We start from the raw sequence: 18,911 nt of genomic DNA, 5'->3' as shown, positions 1-18,911 counted from the left end.
GAAAACAACAACTCAGTATTAAATGTAATTCTTTTATACTAAAATAAGGATTCATGTATTAAAGAAACCTTTAATGCGAGAACAGAGTGTTATTGGTAACATATATTTCACTTCTCAAACGAGTATTTAGTAAAGTATCTTTATATTGTATTGACAAACTACAAAACAGGTTCTATTCGAGGACTGAAAATTTGCTTTCATTAAGAAAAAAGTGCAACTTGTGCTTTTCTAACCTCAATATTAAAAACATTTTATTTGTTTTTGTTAGTGTCGTAATTCTTCACTTCACATTTGTTGCTGATCCACTGAAGGTTGCCCTAAAATAATCTTATATAAAAGTTTCTTATTACTTTTATAAACCTTAAATATATAAACGTTATAAATCACACATGTTACTTTATCTAGTTGGTTGATCAGTATATTATTTTATTAACATTGAATTATAGTAACATTCTTGATTTCAGAAAAGGTAATCAGAGTTTATGTTTATAATTAACAGATTTTTAACATTATGTATGGCATTTTACCTACGGATTTAATTAACGGAGGAAAAGAAACTCTTCAACAGTAAAATTCGTTTTTATATGAAATTAAAACACACTCAAATTGTAATTCGCAAAAATGCAAAGAGTCCTAAATAAAAAGTTAGAAAGTACTCTTATCCCTAGACACCATTATTTTTCTTTCTAGATAATAAATCTTCGGAATTACAACATTAAAATCAACGGTTTAACTTCACTCTGTGTAGGAGAGAGTCCGATGTGACTTTTCTATACGAAAAGCCACACACCATTATTTTCATCAATCTGTTGGCTTATGTTAATCATCAACTGTTAAAGTTAATAAAACAAAGTGTATGAACAACGACAGTTAAACTGCAACTAGCAAAACAATCATGTACCCTATTAAGATAACAAACAATCGTCTTCATAACTTACCGAAGTTTACGCACAGTAAAACAAAACACATTATTCCACTAGATGAGCTCATGTCGTTATAAACTTTAGCTTCTAAGTGTACATTTCTTCAAAATGTATGCTCTTACGTTTATCTAAACAACTTTCAGCATGTGGCGTCAGAAGTGAAATGGCCAATGGCATTGCACTGGTTCAAGACATCTATGAGGTAATAAAGGTACAAAATATTTACATTATACAAGGAAGATAAAATAAATTAATATGAAAGGAAAATTAAGTGTGAAATTTCCTATCGACCGCAATTGCACAAGAAGAAACAGTGTGGTTTTTATAAATCATATTACATCAGATTCAAGATTGAAAAAAAAAAGAAAACGCATCAAAAGGAAATAAAGATAAAGATGAAATAGATATGTAAAGAAGCCTTACCAACCTTAATAATTTTTACCACCTCGGTATTCTGTTACATGTATTTTCTTTCTGTTAGTGTTCATTTAAATTGTTACTACGTTATTTCGTGATAATCCTACAGTTTCCTGTTTTACACGTGTTTTTGGATTTACTTTTTCTGTATATTGATTTACGCGATCTCTACATTAATTAAGATTTTTGCTACATTTTTAGATTTCTCATCTATTACATATTATTTTACCGTGTTATTTGAATTTTCCTTCTCTTTCCATCGATTTACACGTTTTCTACATAAGTGGGTCTTTACTATAAGACTAATGGTAAAACTTATAACACTTATATGTAATAGTAATATGTTTAGGTTTTTCTATTTCTAATTCACTGTTTGGTCCAATAGGGATTCGAACCCAAGTCAATAAAATCATCAGTTGAGTTTCATAACCGCCAATTCACGCTCCAATGGCGGCGCCAGGATATTTTCGTTGGGGGGGGGGGCTGAGGTAAACTGTGGAGGGGCTTTCCAAAATGCCATCAATGTGAAGTATAAATGGTAAATTATAATAATGTAAATACCAAGATACATTTCAGAAAGGTGTGCTATTTTGAACTGCGTTTTCAATGCAGTTTTTATTGGAAACTCATACTCTGATTAATAATTCATTATTACAAATTAGAAATAATCTGTTTATGAAAATATGCGTATATGTAAAAGAGGAAGTTCACCTAAATTTCACCCAAAGTAATACATAATAATAAAGAAAATCAAGATTAGCTTAGATTGAACATTTAATATACCATTAAGAGTAAAGCTACAAATCAAAAGAAATATAACATAAAGACATAGTTTACATAGCAGAAACGAATTATCCCATATGAAGTTAATACACTCTGAGGAAAAGTAAGGTCACTATCAGGCTAATTATCTTTCATCATGTTGTGTTTATAGTCAATATTACTTCAAAACAATGCGCCTGTTCTGGTGATTGGCAGCAAATGTGTCTATAACAGTATCAATATCGAGTTGTTTTGCCCTCCTGGAGTTTACTGATATGACAGCAAGGTTGCTGGTGTGGTTGTTACCACTGCTGTTGCGCAATTATGTCTTGAGAAGCTTCAGACATGAGAAATTTCTCTCACAGGCAGCTGAAATGACAGGCAGGGTCAGAGCGATGCATACAAGTTTGTGGAGATCCATGTAAGCATCCTTGTATGGCTCCAGCATGGTTGCAAGCTCCAATGGTGTGGATACTTCCTGCCCCTTGTCCTTCTTCCTGACAATTAGCCGGTTCAACTGGTGGACCTCCACTGCGTTTCATCCTCTGCCACACCACAATCTGATGCCATTCCTAAGAGTGCTTGCTTGTCCAGAAATGTGGAGTGTTTGGGGTTCATTGCAGTTGCACCCATCAGAACACTGCAGACATCAGAGGAGAATCTTCTGTTCAGCTCGTTGGGCATCCTGTTTATGATGGCATAGAATGTGTGTCTCCTGGCATCTGGTGTTGGTTCATCTCTTTGGCCAGTACTAGATGTGATTATGAATGTGTCCAGGTGTCTGAAGGCAGATCGCTGTCCACCTTGACGCACCGTGTATTTCCACTTTCCCACTTTCTTACATACAGTCAAGTTAGGACACCCTATGAAAGCCTGTGTATTTGTGTAACATTTTTGGGTATATAGATATCTAATCTAAATTTTAACAACACTAGAGATTATAGGAATATAACTAAACAATTAAAACTGAACAAAAGACTTTTCAAGATCTTCTGTAAATATAATTCTACAAAAATGCATATTCTAACTGAGGAAAACGTTAGGACACCCTACCCCAAATAGCTAGTGTTACCTCCTTTGGCTTAAATAACTACAGTGAGACGATTCTTGTAGCCATCTACCAGTCTCTGACATCGGTCTGAAGAAAGTTTGCCCCACTTATCAATGCAGAATTTTTTAAGCTGTGAGATGTTTGAGGGGTTTCTTGCATGTACAGCCCGTTTCAAGTCACCCCACAGCATTTCAATGGGATTAAGATATGGGCTTTAACTCGGCCATCCCAGGACTCTCCATTTCTTAGTTTTTAGCCAGTTCTTGGTGGATTTACTGGTATGTTTTGGGTCATTGTCGTGTTACAGGGTCCAGTTCCGCTTCAGCTTTAATTTTCGTATAGATGGTCTCACATGATCCTGAAGCACTCTCTGATACACAGTAGAATTCATGGTGGATTCTATGATTGTGAGCTGTCCAGGTCCTGCTGCAGCAAAGCAGCTCCAAACCATGACACTTCCGCCTCCATGCTTCACAGTTGGTATGAGGTTCTTTTCCTGGAATGCTGTATTTGGTTTACGCCAAATATATCCTCTGTTCTGGTGTCCAAATAATTCAATTTTGGACTCATCTGTCCAAAGAAAATTATTCCAGAAGTCCTTGTCTTTGTATACATTCTCTCTGGCAAACTTTAGTCTGGCCTTGATGTTTCTTTTAGAGAGCAAAGGTTTCCTCCTTGCACACCTCCCATGCAAGTTAAACTTGTGCAGTCTCTTTCTGATTGTAGAAGCATGCACTTTCACATCAACAGTAGCCAGAGCCTGCTGCAGGTCCCGTGATGACATGTTAGGGTGTTTGGAGACCTCTTTTAGCATCTTGCGGTCTGCTCTCGGGGTGAACTTGCTTGGACGACCAGACCTGAGCATGTTGGCAGTTGTTTTGAAAGTCCTCCACTTGTTGACTATTTTCCGGACAGTGAAATGGCTGATTTCAAAATCTTTTGGGACCATTTTAAATCCCTTATCAGACTCATCAACTGCTACAATTTTCTTTCTAAAGGTCTCAGACAGCTCTTTTGCTCTCACCATGGTGCTCACTCTCACTTTAGCAGTCAGGAGCATACCAAACTAAATGTCTGAGGTTTAAATAGGGCAAGTCTTATTCAAAATGCTGAGTAACTATCTTCTAATCATGTGCACCTGGCGTGATACACTTGTGTGTGAGTTGAGCCATTTTAAGTGGGAATAAATATGGGGGTGTCCTAACTTTTTCCTCAGTTAGAACATGTATTTTTGTAGAATTACATTTACAGAAGATCTTGAAAAGTCTTTTGTTCAGTTTTAATTGTTTAGTTATATTCCTATAATCTCCCATATTGTTAACATTGAGATTAAATATCTATATATCCAAAAATGTTACACAAATACACAGGCTTTCATAGGGTGTCCTAACTTTTTCACATGACTGTATATCCTCAGCAGACTCTTCCAAATCTTTCCATGCTGCTTCAGTTCTCATATCTGAGAGACTAGAGATGACAGATTGTATGTACTAGGTCCTTTGCAAAGGCCAGCTGCAGATCAGGTGACTGGGGGTGGCCTGATAGTTGTTTTGTCATCAGCAGTAGTTTGTCTATGGCCACGAGACTGGTTACAAACTGCTGATCTAGGAGGATGAACAGGCCCTTTGATTCACTGGCTCTGTGGACATTGTCCCCCTCCACAAGACGCTTCAGGGTTGTCACAATAACAGGAGGGTTCTTTTCACAGCCAGACAAGAAACATGTTGACAGGCCCATCTCGTGTCTGACAGTCGCTTCAACTTTATGTGCTGGTTCACGGATTCAAGCTCCTTCTGTACCTTTAGAAATTCTTCATGCAAAACCGATGTAGCGAAGAATTTGTACAGCTTCTGAATTGTCACAAAAAACTCTGCTGCAGTTTGGACGTTGTGACACCCCTCTTCTGAGCCTTTTCTGTACGTCACTGATGTGTCCTGACATGACTGCAGCTCCGTCAAAGCACTGGCCAATGCAGGCATTATGGTCAATACCACATTTAGCCAGAGTCTCCATGATTTTCTTGAGCAATGAATCTGCATCCAGACCCTCAGCAGCTGTGAAGTCCAGGAACTCCTCGTGAATGCTCTGTTGGTGTAGGTACCTTACCACAATGAACAACTGTTTTTGTTTGCTCGCTCTCATCCCTTGTTTCATCCATCATTAGAGCAAAATGTTCAGCTTCCATGACCTCTTTGCTGATATCCTTCCTGATCACTCCAGCTGTGATGTCAAGCAGTTCGTTTTGGATATCATAGTGCATGTACTTGGCATTGCCAGGACCACTCAGCTTCTTCTTCACGATTTCATCATACCTGGAAATCATGTCAACAAGTTTCAGGAAATTGCCCCTGTTATCTGACTGACTACCTTCACCGTGACCTCTCTGAGCTTCATTCTGACAGGCAGTGTTAAGCAGTGCATCTATCACGGCTCTTATGTAATGTCGATTTTCCTCCACAGTTTTAGCATGGCTTGCATCTAGAGCATGTTGGATCCTTGCACCCTTTGTTTTCTGCAATTTAAACTCTGCCAAAGTTTGAATGGCAAACTTGTGTCCTGCAGAGTTATCATGGGACTTCAGTGATGTGGTCGCCTTCTTCCAGTTCCGGAAGTCTTCATGGGTGAAGGGCTTCTCAGTTTTACTGAAGTGTGTGTGACTGAAAAGACCACATGCAAAGCAGAATTCAACATCTTAGGTCACAGAGTACTCCAACCACGAGTGCTGATCACGCCAATTCTTGTTGAATGACCTTGACTGGCCACTGTATTCTGTGGCTGGGTATCTCTTCAAGTCTGAACAGGTAGAACCACTATCTGGAAGCTGGCTCAGGTCCTTCGTTCCTGCTGGTAGTTTTTCACTCTGGGTGTGAGTGGTGCCCTCTTGCGGCTGGGTCCCGCACTAGTTGTGTTTGCATTCTCACCATCACGATCACTACTGTCCTCCTCACTTGCACCACATGTGTTCGGAGGACCATCTACTCGCTGCCTCTTCTTGGGTTGCAGGTAGTGTTGCATAATCAACCCTATGTGTAGTATGACCAGTTTATGTTTTGGTGGATGATGTCTGACTCTTGTCTTGTGTGTTGGTGCCCTTGTTTGAAAACGATTCGCTGATTTTGATTTCCTTTTATTAATCCAAACTAAGCGTGTGTTCCAGTGTGAGGCCGAGTACCAGAGAGAGCGAGAGCCACGTAAACAAACATAACTCCCTTTTATACAGAGTGCGCAAACGTCAAAGTGACCCCTGAGCCGGCTGACTGCTAGTGCCACTTCTTACTTCCAAGTTGTATTAGTTTATATGAAACGAATGGGAATTTTTCTCCTTATATTGGTATTAGGGCTTACAAAGTATATTCATTTTAAACATCGAAATCTAAGGAAAAAGATATGACATACGTACTATTGGGTCATTTCATAAATAAGGAACAAATAACAACTAAACATAGTTCAACATTACGAACAACTGCTCTGCGGCATTGAAATCACCAAATTATATTAATAGCACATGAAAATCCAGAACATATCCGTGAAATACTGTTAGAAAAAGTGTTTATCTTTAACCATATAGCACAAGTACTTAATTAGAGGGTAGTGATAATGTAAAATTACAGGTCTAATTATGAAACATAAACACAGCTTTGATAGGGCAGGTTGTAAAACTGTGGGCAGCTAATGAGAGTGACCGGGGTGGGGGGTGGCGTGCGGCTGGCGTACACCATGGTCATCGGCTCGGTGATCACACGCTTAAGGCGTTCGACACGGGAATCGTCCGCTTGAACAAAACAAACCCGCAGCCTGGATATTGAATGGTCATAGTAGCACCAAAACAAAATGTCTAAATTGCGGTTGACCTTCACAGAAAGGCTGGTTTCTTCATAAGTTCACATTATTCATACAGGCCAAACTGTGATTATGATATTGTTCTTATTATCATAAGTGTGACAAGCACCTGTTACAATAATGTAACTACTACATTACATTAAATTAGGCACGTCTAAATAGTAGCCCAATGACAATTTCAAAATTCATTCTAGAATTATTTAGAAATATTATTTGGTTAGATAACATGTAAGGTTATTATCTAATCATAAGTATAACATTAATTGGATTGTAACTCACAATTTTAAGTGTATGCCACAATCATCAGTACAATTTTGGATGGCTGATACACGATGCAAAATGATCTCACAGAGGACACAATACTGGCTAAATGCTTCATAGTTTTGACCTATACACAATACACTTATACATGCATGCAATGTTTTACTTTTCAATAAAAGATAAATGAAATTATTAGGTAAATACCTGTGAAACCTTTTGTTTGTCAAGTAAAATCCCTGATGATCTGTTGTAACTTGAAATCAACGTGGTTGTCTAACTTCGTCAAAGCTCAAGATAGAATGGCATTACACAGGAAGTGGCAATACAGCACATGAGTTTTAGTGCAGTCAGTACGTTGCTATAAGACGCATGACACATACGTCCGTCTTAATGAAGACGTTGAGTTCTACAGATCTATGTCTCTTTGATGTTAATTGTTAAGCAACAACGACGGTTGTGTTTTCCATATTTTATTAATATATGTAGGTAACAATATGGGGCGCTGAGGGGGGCTTGGCTCATTTTGGGCTACTGCCACGCTCGTACCTTAATTCGTTGATTATTTGCATTTTTTTTCTTACTATCGATATAAATGGTTTCTACGTTATTCCGTGAATATTTTAGAGTTTTATATTTCTTCTCTGTTTCTGACTGTTTACCTAGTTATACGGGTTTTATTTCTCCAAATATCGATTTAGACGTTTACTCCTTTATTTAGGAACTTTGCCTTTTTGTAATTTACCACGTTATTTTAATTTTCCTTCTCTTCCCATTAATATTTGCTATCTTAACCATATATTAGATTTTTATGTTTTTTACACATAGATTGCTGTGATGGGGAATCAAACCCACGTCAATAAAATAATCAGTCGAGCGCCTTAACAATTTTCTTTCTTTTCCTGTCCACTAAAGTTGTTTCTATTTTAATTCGTGATATTCCCACAGTTTCGTATTTTCTCTCCGTTTCTGACTATTTGCCGTGTTCTTACTCTAAATGTCGATTTACACGTTTTCGCCTTTACGTGGGAATTTTGCTTTATATTTTGATACTTGTATTTGTACTTATTATTTTGCTGTGTTATTTGAATTTTGCTTCTCTTTCCATCGTTTTCTACACAATTCTCTGTCTTTACAATACATTTAGGTTTTTCTCTTTGTGACTCACTGTTATTTTAATAGTTTTTCTCTTTCCATCCATTTATACATTTAAAGTCTTTACTGTATATTTAGGTTTCCCTATTTATTACTCATTTCTGAGAATAATTCGAACACACTACAATCTTTTTATGAGTAGAGTGACTTCCCCACATAGCCATGCTTAGCACTGTGTTTCATTCTGTTATATGCACTTTTTTTCTCTTAGTGTTCATATAAGTTATTTCTACGTTATTTCGTGATATTCCCATAGTTTCATGTTTTACAAGTATTATTTGGATTTAAATTCTCTATGTATCGAGTTACGCTTTTTTTTACATTATTTGAGACCTTTCCTACATGTTTAGATTTCCTCATCTGTTAATTATTATTTTACATTGTTATCTGAATCTTCCTTCACTTTCCCACGATTTACACGTTTTCACCATAACTGGAATCTTTACTATAAGACTAATGGTAAAACTTATATAAAATATTAATACTTTTAGGTGTTTCTGTTTCTTTCCCAGGATCAGCGCTCTAGTAAGTTGTATTATGTGTATTTTCTTTCTCTAACTATCGATCTAATTTCTATGTTATTTTGTGACTTTGCTAGAATTTCATGTTTTAAATGCGTTAATTTAATTTTTCATCGATTTTTCGCTTTTCCTAGAAAATTTGATTTTTCTATTTCTTACCCACTGTTATGTGCAATCAGTTTACTAGTCGAGCTCCTTAATCATCTGGCCATGCTCGACACTATATATATCATATGCATATTTTTTCTCTTAGTGTCCATTAAAGTGGTTTGTACATTATTTCTTCATATTTCTACAATTTCATCATTTCTTTCCGTTTCTCATTGTTTACCGTGATATATGAATTTTCTTTCTCTAAGTAGCGATTTACACGTTTTCACTTTTATAATAGATCTATGAAACATTTTTATTTGAATTTGTCTTCTCTTTTTAATGTTTCCTTTATAATTTAGATTCTTTACGAAATATTTGGATTTTTGTATTTCTTAATCAATTGTGATAAGAAACTTGTGAAATGGATTCCAACTCAATACGATCATTTTACGACTCGAGAGCCAAATTCGCACTGATTTTCTTTCTGTAACTTGCATAATCTTTCTCTTAGTGTTCATTTAAGTTGTTTATACGCTATTTCGTCATATTCCCAGAGTTTCCACTAGTCTTAAAATAAACACATCACTTCCAGACAAAGCGTGTAAATCGAGGGTAAGAGAAGCAAAACTCAAATACCAAATAATAAGTATCAGATAAAGAAATCTAAAAATGTAGCAAAGATTTCAAATAACGTAAAAAAGCGTAAATCGATACATAAAGAAACTAAATCCAAATAACTCCTGTAAAAGATGAAACTGTGGAAATATAACGAAATAACATAGAAACAATTTAAATGAACAATAAATAAGTTGTTGTGTTTGAATTAAGCACAAAGCTACACAATGGGCTATCTGTGCTCTGCCCACCACGGGTATCGAAACCCGGATTTTAGTGTTGTAAGACATACCGCTGAGCCACTGGGGGGCATGAACCATAAGAGAAACAAAATGCATATAACAGAATGAAACACAGTGCTAAGCATTGCCATGTGGTGAAGTCGCTCGACTTGTAAAAAGTTTGTAAAATATTTTCTCAACCCAAACGAGCCGTTTTTACATATATAAATCCAAATAGCCCCTGTAAAACATGAAACTGTGAAAATATCACAAAATAACGTAAAAAACAATGTAAAAGAAAGAAAATGCATATAACATCATATAAATACTAACATCATACTTGAGATGTAGACTTAACCAACTAACTACATACTATAGATTTATCTAACATATATAAATACATACATTAGCTATAGATTTTATCAACATATTCTAACAATATAGTTTAGCTGTAGATATAAGAAAAATATATAATACATTCTTTACCTTTAGATTTTAAAACATAATCCAGTATTTCTACATTTCATTAACAGATGCTAACATCATACTTGAGATATAGATTTAAACAGCAGATTCTAACAACAATCTTAGTTGTAGATTTTATCGACATATTATAACAACATATTTTACCTATAGATTTCACGAACATTTTTGACTCCACATTTTAGCTCTAGAGTTAACCGACATATTTAACCACATACGATAGCTCTAAACTTTATCAAGAGATTATAACAACAGTGATTAGCTGTAGATTTAACTAACAATACTCTTTATTGCAGATGTAACCATCATATTCTAATAACGCATTTTGATGTATTTAACTAATACTTTAGCTGTACCTTTAACCAACATATCTAACTGCATATTTTAGCTATATTTCATCAAATTATTCTTACAACGTACTTTAAATGTAGATTTAATCAACATATCTAACTACATGCTTTATCAGTAGATTTAAGCAATATACCTAAGTACATACTGTACTATTAGATTTCATAAAGATAATCTAACAACACACTTTAGTTGTATATTTCATCAACATATTCTAACAACATACATTAGATGTAGATTTAAGCAAGATATCTGAAAATATACTTTAGCTGTAGAATCAACAATCATATATAACTACACACTTTAACTGTATATTACATCAGCATATTCTAACAGCGTAGTTTAGATGTAGATTTGAACAACATACTTTAGCTGTAGATTTCCTCAAAATATGGTAACAACACTTTAGCTATAGATTAAAGTAACCTATTCTAATAACGTTGTTTAGTTGTAGATATAACCAACATGTATAAATTCAGACTTCAGTTGTATATTTCATCAACATTTTCTAACAATATACTTTAACTGTATATTTAATCAACATTTTCTAACAATATACTTTAACTGTATATTTAACCAACATATCTAACTACATACCTCATCTGTAGATTTCTCTGACAGTTTATAACAACAATCTTGAGATGTAAATTTAAACAACATATTTTAACAAAATTCTTTAATTGTATATTTCATCAACGTATTCTAACTTTAGATTTAACGAACATATTTGACAACATAGTTGACAATCATATCTTCCTGCATACGTTAGATTATAGATTTTATCAATATATTCAAACAAATTCTAACAATAAATATTAGCTATATTTAAAAATACATTTTAGCTATATGTTTAACCAACATATCTAATATCATATTTTAGCTGTATATTCCGTCAAATTATTCTTACAACGTACTTTAGGTGTAGACTTAAGTAACATACACAACTACAGACTTAAGTTGTAGGTGTAAACACTATATTTATCTCTATATTTAAACAAGGTATCTAACTACATACTTTATCTGTGGATTTAAGCAACATATCTAAGCACATTCTCCACCTTTAATATATACATTAATATATTCTAACAACACACTTTAGCTGTAGACTTAACCACCATATCAAACTACATACATTAGCGGTATATTTCACCACCATATTCTATCAACAGTAGATTTGAGAAACACATCTAAGTTCATTCTTTATCTCTAGTTTAACCAACACATCTAATTTCATTCTTTATCTCTAGTATAACCAACATATCTAACTACATCCTTTATATTTATATTTCATTAACAGTGCCTAGTAGCATACTTCAGACGTAGATTTAACCAATATTTTCTGACAGCAATCTTTAGTTGCAGAATTTATCAACATATTTTTACAACATACTATACCTGTTGATTTAACGAACATTTTTGACTATATACTTTAGCTGGGGAATTAACCAATACATCTTGGTACATACGTCAGCTCTAAATTTATTAACATATTCTTAAATTAGAGGTTAGCTGTAGATTTAACTAACAATGTTCTTACTTGTAGATTTAACCAACATATTCTAACAAAATTTTAGCCATCTTTAATTACATACATTATAACTGTTTTTCTTAATCTGAAAATGACTTAGGCAGGTCGAAACATTGTGATCCCCATATCAATAAAAGTGTTAATACATACGTAATCTAACCTCATATTTTATATAAATCTAAATACAAAATTTAGCTTTATAACACTATGTAACAAAATTTTTATTCTTTTTTGTTCCTGGGCAGAAAGTGCTATTTCCCAATTTCTTATGCCTATGTGAAGTTGATAATTACTAAAGACTGCTAGACAAACAGTATTCACATTAAAAAAGTGTTGATAACATTTCGAATAAAGACTTAAGTTTATCGACTACCACGCGTATTGAAAAAGTGTCTTTTATCTCACTTGCAAAAGATGTCGCAAAATAATAATTATTTAACAGAATGGCTGTATCTATTAGTACACTTCTGTGGATGACTTCAAGAACGATTACACTATGTAACCAAATTTTTACTTTTTCTTGTTCCTGGGCAGAAAGTGTTATTTCCCAATTGTTTATGCCTAAAGTAAATGGAAAAGACTTATTTTTCTCTTCAAACTTTGCTTTTGTGACCTGGGTAATGAAATTTTCAAATTTACACATTTTCCAGAACATTCTAGGTAGACTGTTCTCGAACTTACATGAGCTTTGAAGAACTTACAAGAATTTTCAAGAACCTTTAAGAAATTTTTAGAACTTTCTATAGTAGTATATATACAGAGGCTCACCTCTTACTACTTCAGTTTAATTCTAGCTGCCTAAGTGAACACATAGACCTATGTGATTTTATCAAAGATGGCAGCAAAAAGCTGCAAGCATTCTCCAGACGCATTCTGCAATGTATGTGGCCAATTTATTAAGACAAAAGCTAAAAAGCACTCTCTGTGTGTGTGTGTGTGTGTTTTCTTATAGCAAAGCCACATTAGGCTATCTGAGGAGCCCACCGAAGGGAATCGAACACCTGATTTTAGCGTTGTAAATCTGTACTCTTACCGCTGTACTAGCGGGGGACAAAATACTCTGTGACAGCATTTGCTAAAATGTGTGAAGCCAACAAGGCATATTTCTGCATGCATGTCGGGGATCAAGAAAAATCCTAGGCACCTCATTTTACCTGCGAGTACTGCAAAAAAACTCTAGAAGGTAATACGGACAATTTATGCTTGCTTGAATAGTAAAATTTTATTCTATACAAATTTTAGACCTTTTGAAATTTAAATATCTTTTTTATCTAATTTCCAGTAGTATAGAAAAAATAACATATAAAATATTTTGCACGAACCTCTTACACATTAGTTGTGGATGAAATAAATTTATTCTTCATAATAATTTTATTTTGTTCTTTTGCAGGATGGTACAGAGGGGAAGAGAGAGCCATGAAGTTCACTATTCCAAGAACTTGGCGTGAGCTCACTGACCACTCAAGCAATTGCTAATTCTGTATGTTGGACTTTTTCAAACGTCGGGCTGGCAAGAATGCATTTGCTATTATGTGTCCGGACCTTCCATCATCCATCGTCCCAGTGCCACACTGCCCTGAGCTCCCTGTACCCACTCCGCCAGAGAGAAAGCAGCCATCCTAAGAATAGAGCAGCAAATTAGAAGAGGAGGTAGACGTTGAGGATCCAGATTACAATTTCAGAGGTGCAGCTGGTGAGAGACACCAATACTACCCCAACCAAAGAGACCTCAATGACTTGATCAGAGATCTTGGTCTAACAGAATGGAATGCCAAGACTATATCTGGGAGCTGATACTTGAAAATGATTTTCATTACAGTCGCAAATCTAAAAAAAACTACTGCTTCTAAACATTTTTGTTGATTTTTGCATGACTTTAGTATAAGTACTTGTAAATCTTGATTTATATGTTGTTTTATTCAGACCTTATGTGAATGAAAATGTGCAAATTTACCCGTTTTTACATAGAAAATAGGTTAATTTCTAAATTTCATTATCCAGGTCACAAAAGCAAAGTTTGAAGGGAATAATGACCATTTTCTGTACTTTTACAACAGAAGCAATTAAAAAATAACACATACTATCCAAGAACAAAATTTGTGTTACATAATGTAATTAATAAACATATCTAGCTATATACTTTATCTGTATATATCATTAACATATCCTCACAGAATACTTTAGATGTAGATTTAACCAACATATTCTAACAATAATCTTTGTTGTAGATTTAACCAACATATTCTAACAATATTCTTTGTTGTAGATTTAACCAACATATTCTAACAATATTCTTTGTTGTAAACTTAACCAACATATCTTTAACTGTATATTGAAGAAATATATTTTGCTATATACTTTAGCTCCAGACATCATTAACATATTGTAACAACAGACTTTGAATGTAGATTTAACAAACATATCAAACTAGATACTTTATATGTAGATTTCATTAACATATTCTAACAGCGTAGTTTAGAGGTAGATTTAACCACCGTATCCTAAACACATTCATTGCTTGTAGATTTAACCAACGTATCTAAATACATACGAAAGCTGTAGATTTCATCAAATTATTCTAAAACATACTTTAGCTGTAGATTTCATCAATGTGTTTTTTCTATCAACAAGTTTTAACAGTAAATTTAACAAAAATATCTTACTACACACTTTAGCCGAAGATATCATCAACACATTCTTATAACAGACTTTAAGTACAGATTTTACCAATAAATTCCAATAACAGGTTTTAGAGGTAGATTTAACCAACATATCTAAGTACATGCTTCACCTGTAGATTTTATTATCATATCTAGTTACAAACTTCAGCTGTAGATTAACCAACGTATTCTAAAAATATTCTTCAATGTAAATTTAACCAACACATTATAACGACATATTTTAGCTATATGTAACACTATACTTTACGTGCAGGTTTAACTAACATAAGTTGGCTGAATATTTCGTCACCATATCCTACAGTTTTATATTTTCTCCTTTATTCTGGGAAGTTTGCTTCATTTTGATAAATTTGTTTTTTATTGCGACATTTTAATTTTCCCTCTCTTTCTATCAATTTACACGTTCCCTACATAAATTGAAGTCTTCAGGTTTTTCTATTTCGAACACACTAAAATCCCTTGACAGTATGGCCTAGTTTGTCACTGTGTTTCATTCTGTTATGTTATTCTCTTAGCGCTCATTTCAGTTGTTTCTACGTTATGTCGCGATATTGCTACTGTTCCCTGTTTTACAGTTGTTTTTTCGGTTTAATTTCTCAATGAATCTATTTTTCGCGTCGTCTACGTTATTTGCGATCTGTTGCTACATTTTTAGATTTTTTCGTTTCTCACTTATTATTCTACCGTATTATTTAAGATTTTCTATTCTTTACATCGATAGAAGCGTTTGCTACGTTAGTGACGTGTTTACTGTAAGAGTAAACGTAAAACGTATTATATTTATTAACAATAATAATTTTCTGAAGTCTGATGGAGAATTGAATCCACATTAATAAAATCATTAGTAGAGCGCGATTACCACGTGGCTATGCTCGGGACCCTATTTTGTTGTGTTATTTGCATTTTTTTTCTCTCTTCCTATCGTATTAAATGGTTTCTACTTTATTCCGTGACATTCATACAGTTTATATTTTCTTTGTTTTCTCCTTTGCTACATTTGTATAAATTTGCATTTTACCAAGTTATTTAAATTTTCTTTTTTTCCATCCATTTACGCGTTTTTTGCATCATTTTAAGTCTTTAGATTTTTCTATTTCTTACTCGCACACCACAGTCACTTTACGAGTCAAGCTCTTTCACCAAGGTAGAAGGCCATACTATGTAAAAACTACTCTGACAAACAAAACACAAACATAATTTATAGAATACAATGCAACAGTTGCCACAACTTCTATATTGGAAAAAACAAGCAAAAAATGGAAACTAGATTCAAATAATTTGAAAAAACACCTTCACACGTTTTTGAACACTGCAAATCAAATAAACACAATATAACCATAGAAAACACCCAGATATTAAGTAGGGAAACAGATATAAACAAACGCAAAATCAAAGAAGCCCTACTTATACAGCAACTAAAACCAAAATTAAACCAATGTAAAGGAACACCTTTTTACCTATACTAATTAATAACCTAACATCCATCTGCAACACCCCCTACAATCCCGTACCCATTTATACCCTCGTCCCTAAGACATGTGTCCATCACATTAAATTCTCTCTTACTTAACTTGAAGCTAACATAGAAAGATCGAAACGTTGTTCTCTCCTCATCAATAAAAGTGTTAATACCCGTAATAGCCGTTCTGAGATACATTTTTTATTTCAAGTGGGTTTCTCGTCATCAAGAATAATTTATGTCAAGTCCTAGTTTTCCGAAACGCAGACGTATTGAAATATCAGCGTCATTAAAAGTTGTCCTCTACTAGTAGAACGGTAAGTCTATGGATTTACAACACTAAAATCAGCGGTTCGATTCCCCTCGGTGGACTCAGCAGATAGCTCGATGTAGCTTTGTTATAAGAAAACACACCAACACACTAATTGAAAGTTCATGTTTGTTTAAACAAGAAAGCAATATATGTATTTGTATTTTGTATTCTGTAAGTCACTGATTTGAACAAGATGGTGATTTATGAGAAAATAATGACATATGCCGCTCTGTTCATGCAATATGTATTGTTATTTACGACATAAAACACTAAACTGATAAATATATTGTAAATGCTATTGCTTTTTGTTGGCTAATCATGTTCTCACCCTCATCTTTATCGGTCTATAACGTATACTATTTTGTTCCACGGAACTGGTTCCAGTATCCTACTATCTGAATCTACATGATCCAGAAGAGCTATTTCATTAAAAATGCGTTTGAATTAACGAAGAGTCATTGTATACATACTTTAATGCTAAAGGCTTACACTTTAATGCATTTACATGTTCTGCGTTTGCGCACCATATTGTTAAAAGGCGTAATTATTAACTTCATTAGTCAAATTGATAAATTGATAATAAGTTATCACGTACTATTCATTGTGTTTTCTTACCTGAACGGTAACACCTTTTTCATTTTTCTGAAAACATAATCTACACAAACTAGCAGTTTCGTACTTTCTTTATGAGGCGTTTTTATCAAATCATTAACGAGTTTTTACTTGTTTTTTAGTTTTTTATATTTAAAATATTAACAAATGTTGCTCTTTCTTTGTAAGTTTTATTGGTTTTTAATATTAAAAGTTTGTCTTAATACCCCAAAGAAAAGCTTTTTCTACTATCACAAATTTAGTATTTTTGAGTTAGAATATTGCTAATTCTTTCTATTTTTCATTTAAAGAATGCGAAGATTTTAATAATAGCTATGCACAACTTTTCTCAAAGTTGAATCCCAATATTAGAGTGATAGGACAAAAAATCTATTGTCCTACTGCCGAAAACACTCGTTTCGCACTTTAAGGATGTGTGTGGTCAGTAAAAGTTAGCCCAAATCCCACTATTTGGTCAGACAACATTAGTGAAAGAGTTAATAGTGGATTCTGTCATTTAACTACTATCCCTCTAATGAATAAGCTTAGAGTTCTGGATAACTGTATTTTAAGTAAATTATAAAACAAGTAAACTCCCTGTAATGCGACGGTTTTTGTGTGTTTTTTACACATTCTATTAACATTGTAACTGCTTACCAAGAATATAGTTATTTAGCGAATGAGTTATAGTTTGTTAATTCGTCCTTATTTTAAATGTACACAAACGTATGTTATAAATAAGTTATATTTCTGTATAGTAGATTGATTATTTGTTTGCGAATTTTGTGCAAAGCTACACGAGGGCTATCTGCACTAGCCGTCCCTAATTTAGCAGTGTAAGACTAGAAGGAAGGCAACTAGTCATCACCATTCACCGCCAACTCTTCTACCAACAAATGGTAGGATTGGCTGTAACATTATAATGCTCCCACGGCTGAAAGGACGAGCATGTTTGGTGTGACGAGAATACGAATCCGCGACTCCCTGATTACGAGTCAAGTGCCTTAACCACCTGGTCATGTTGGGGCCTGTATAGTAGAACTGAGTGCGACACCGGTGTAACATATTTGTTCTGTTGTTTTTATAAGAATAAATAAAACTTTATCGTTTCTATGCTCTTCTGCAAATGATAAGAAAACTGATAATTGTTGTCCCTTAATAAAATAAAAGCTTGTACGTTCGAAAAGGTCTTCACAGCCACTTACACAAACCCTCACTTATTTTAGAGATAACTTTCCTCCCCCACCAAAGTTGCTAAACTTGCAAGATAAGATCCTAAGTTATGCATGAATTTTTGCGATAAATATTCTTGAGAAGGTTTTAGTTGCGAGATATTCATATAACTAAAAGTGTAAAATATTCTGTATGAGATGCATCATACTTAGGATTAATACTTTTGTTACAGTTAAAATATGTACGTAGGTGTTTTCAGTGTGAACATTTTAGTGAAGTAAATGTTACATTACTAGTTATTAAAGTTGATGGTGGTTACATTTAAAGTTTTTCAACACGGAAAATAATGCGAATTCTTTTCTTTATGCATCTACGTTAATCCATATTTGTACATATACTTTAGTAACTTTCTAGAATTTTTGCTATCATTCGCTCCAATGTCAAATAACAATAAATCAGCCATAAGTTAGTTGAATAAG

At 33.9% G+C, this 18,911-nt stretch overlaps 1 protein-coding gene across 9 annotated transcripts in view; it reads right to left on the bottom strand.

The window, feature by feature from the left end:
- Positions 1 to 1,100, bottom strand: part of LOC143222156 (protein GVQW3-like) — a 36,456-nt gene extending 35,356 nt beyond the window's left edge. For 3 of the 9 annotated variants that reach the window (XM_076448215.1, XM_076448214.1, XM_076448217.1), the window contains exons 1-2: positions 939 to 1,074; positions 234 to 327 (exon numbers count right to left, since the gene is read on the bottom strand). Coding sequence is in view for 3 of the 9 variants with exons in the window: in XM_076448220.1 (XP_076304335.1) it covers positions 939 to 990 (52 nt within the window). In the remaining 6 variants the exon portion in view is untranslated. Of the gene's footprint in view, positions 1 to 233; positions 328 to 938 lie in introns of all 9 variants that reach the window. The other 6 variants (XM_076448219.1, XM_076448212.1, XM_076448218.1 and 3 more) reach the window with 5 other exon arrangements.
- Between the last annotated feature and the right edge of the window lie 17,811 nt (positions 1,101 to 18,911).

This window comes from Tachypleus tridentatus, chromosome 8, assembly GCF_004210375.1.
Source record: "Tachypleus tridentatus isolate NWPU-2018 chromosome 8, ASM421037v1, whole genome shotgun sequence".
NCBI lineage: Eukaryota > Metazoa > Arthropoda > Merostomata > Xiphosura > Limulidae > Tachypleus > Tachypleus tridentatus.
The sequence above is the reverse complement of the archived record's forward strand: the minus strand, read 5'-3'. Positions and strand labels throughout refer to the sequence as shown.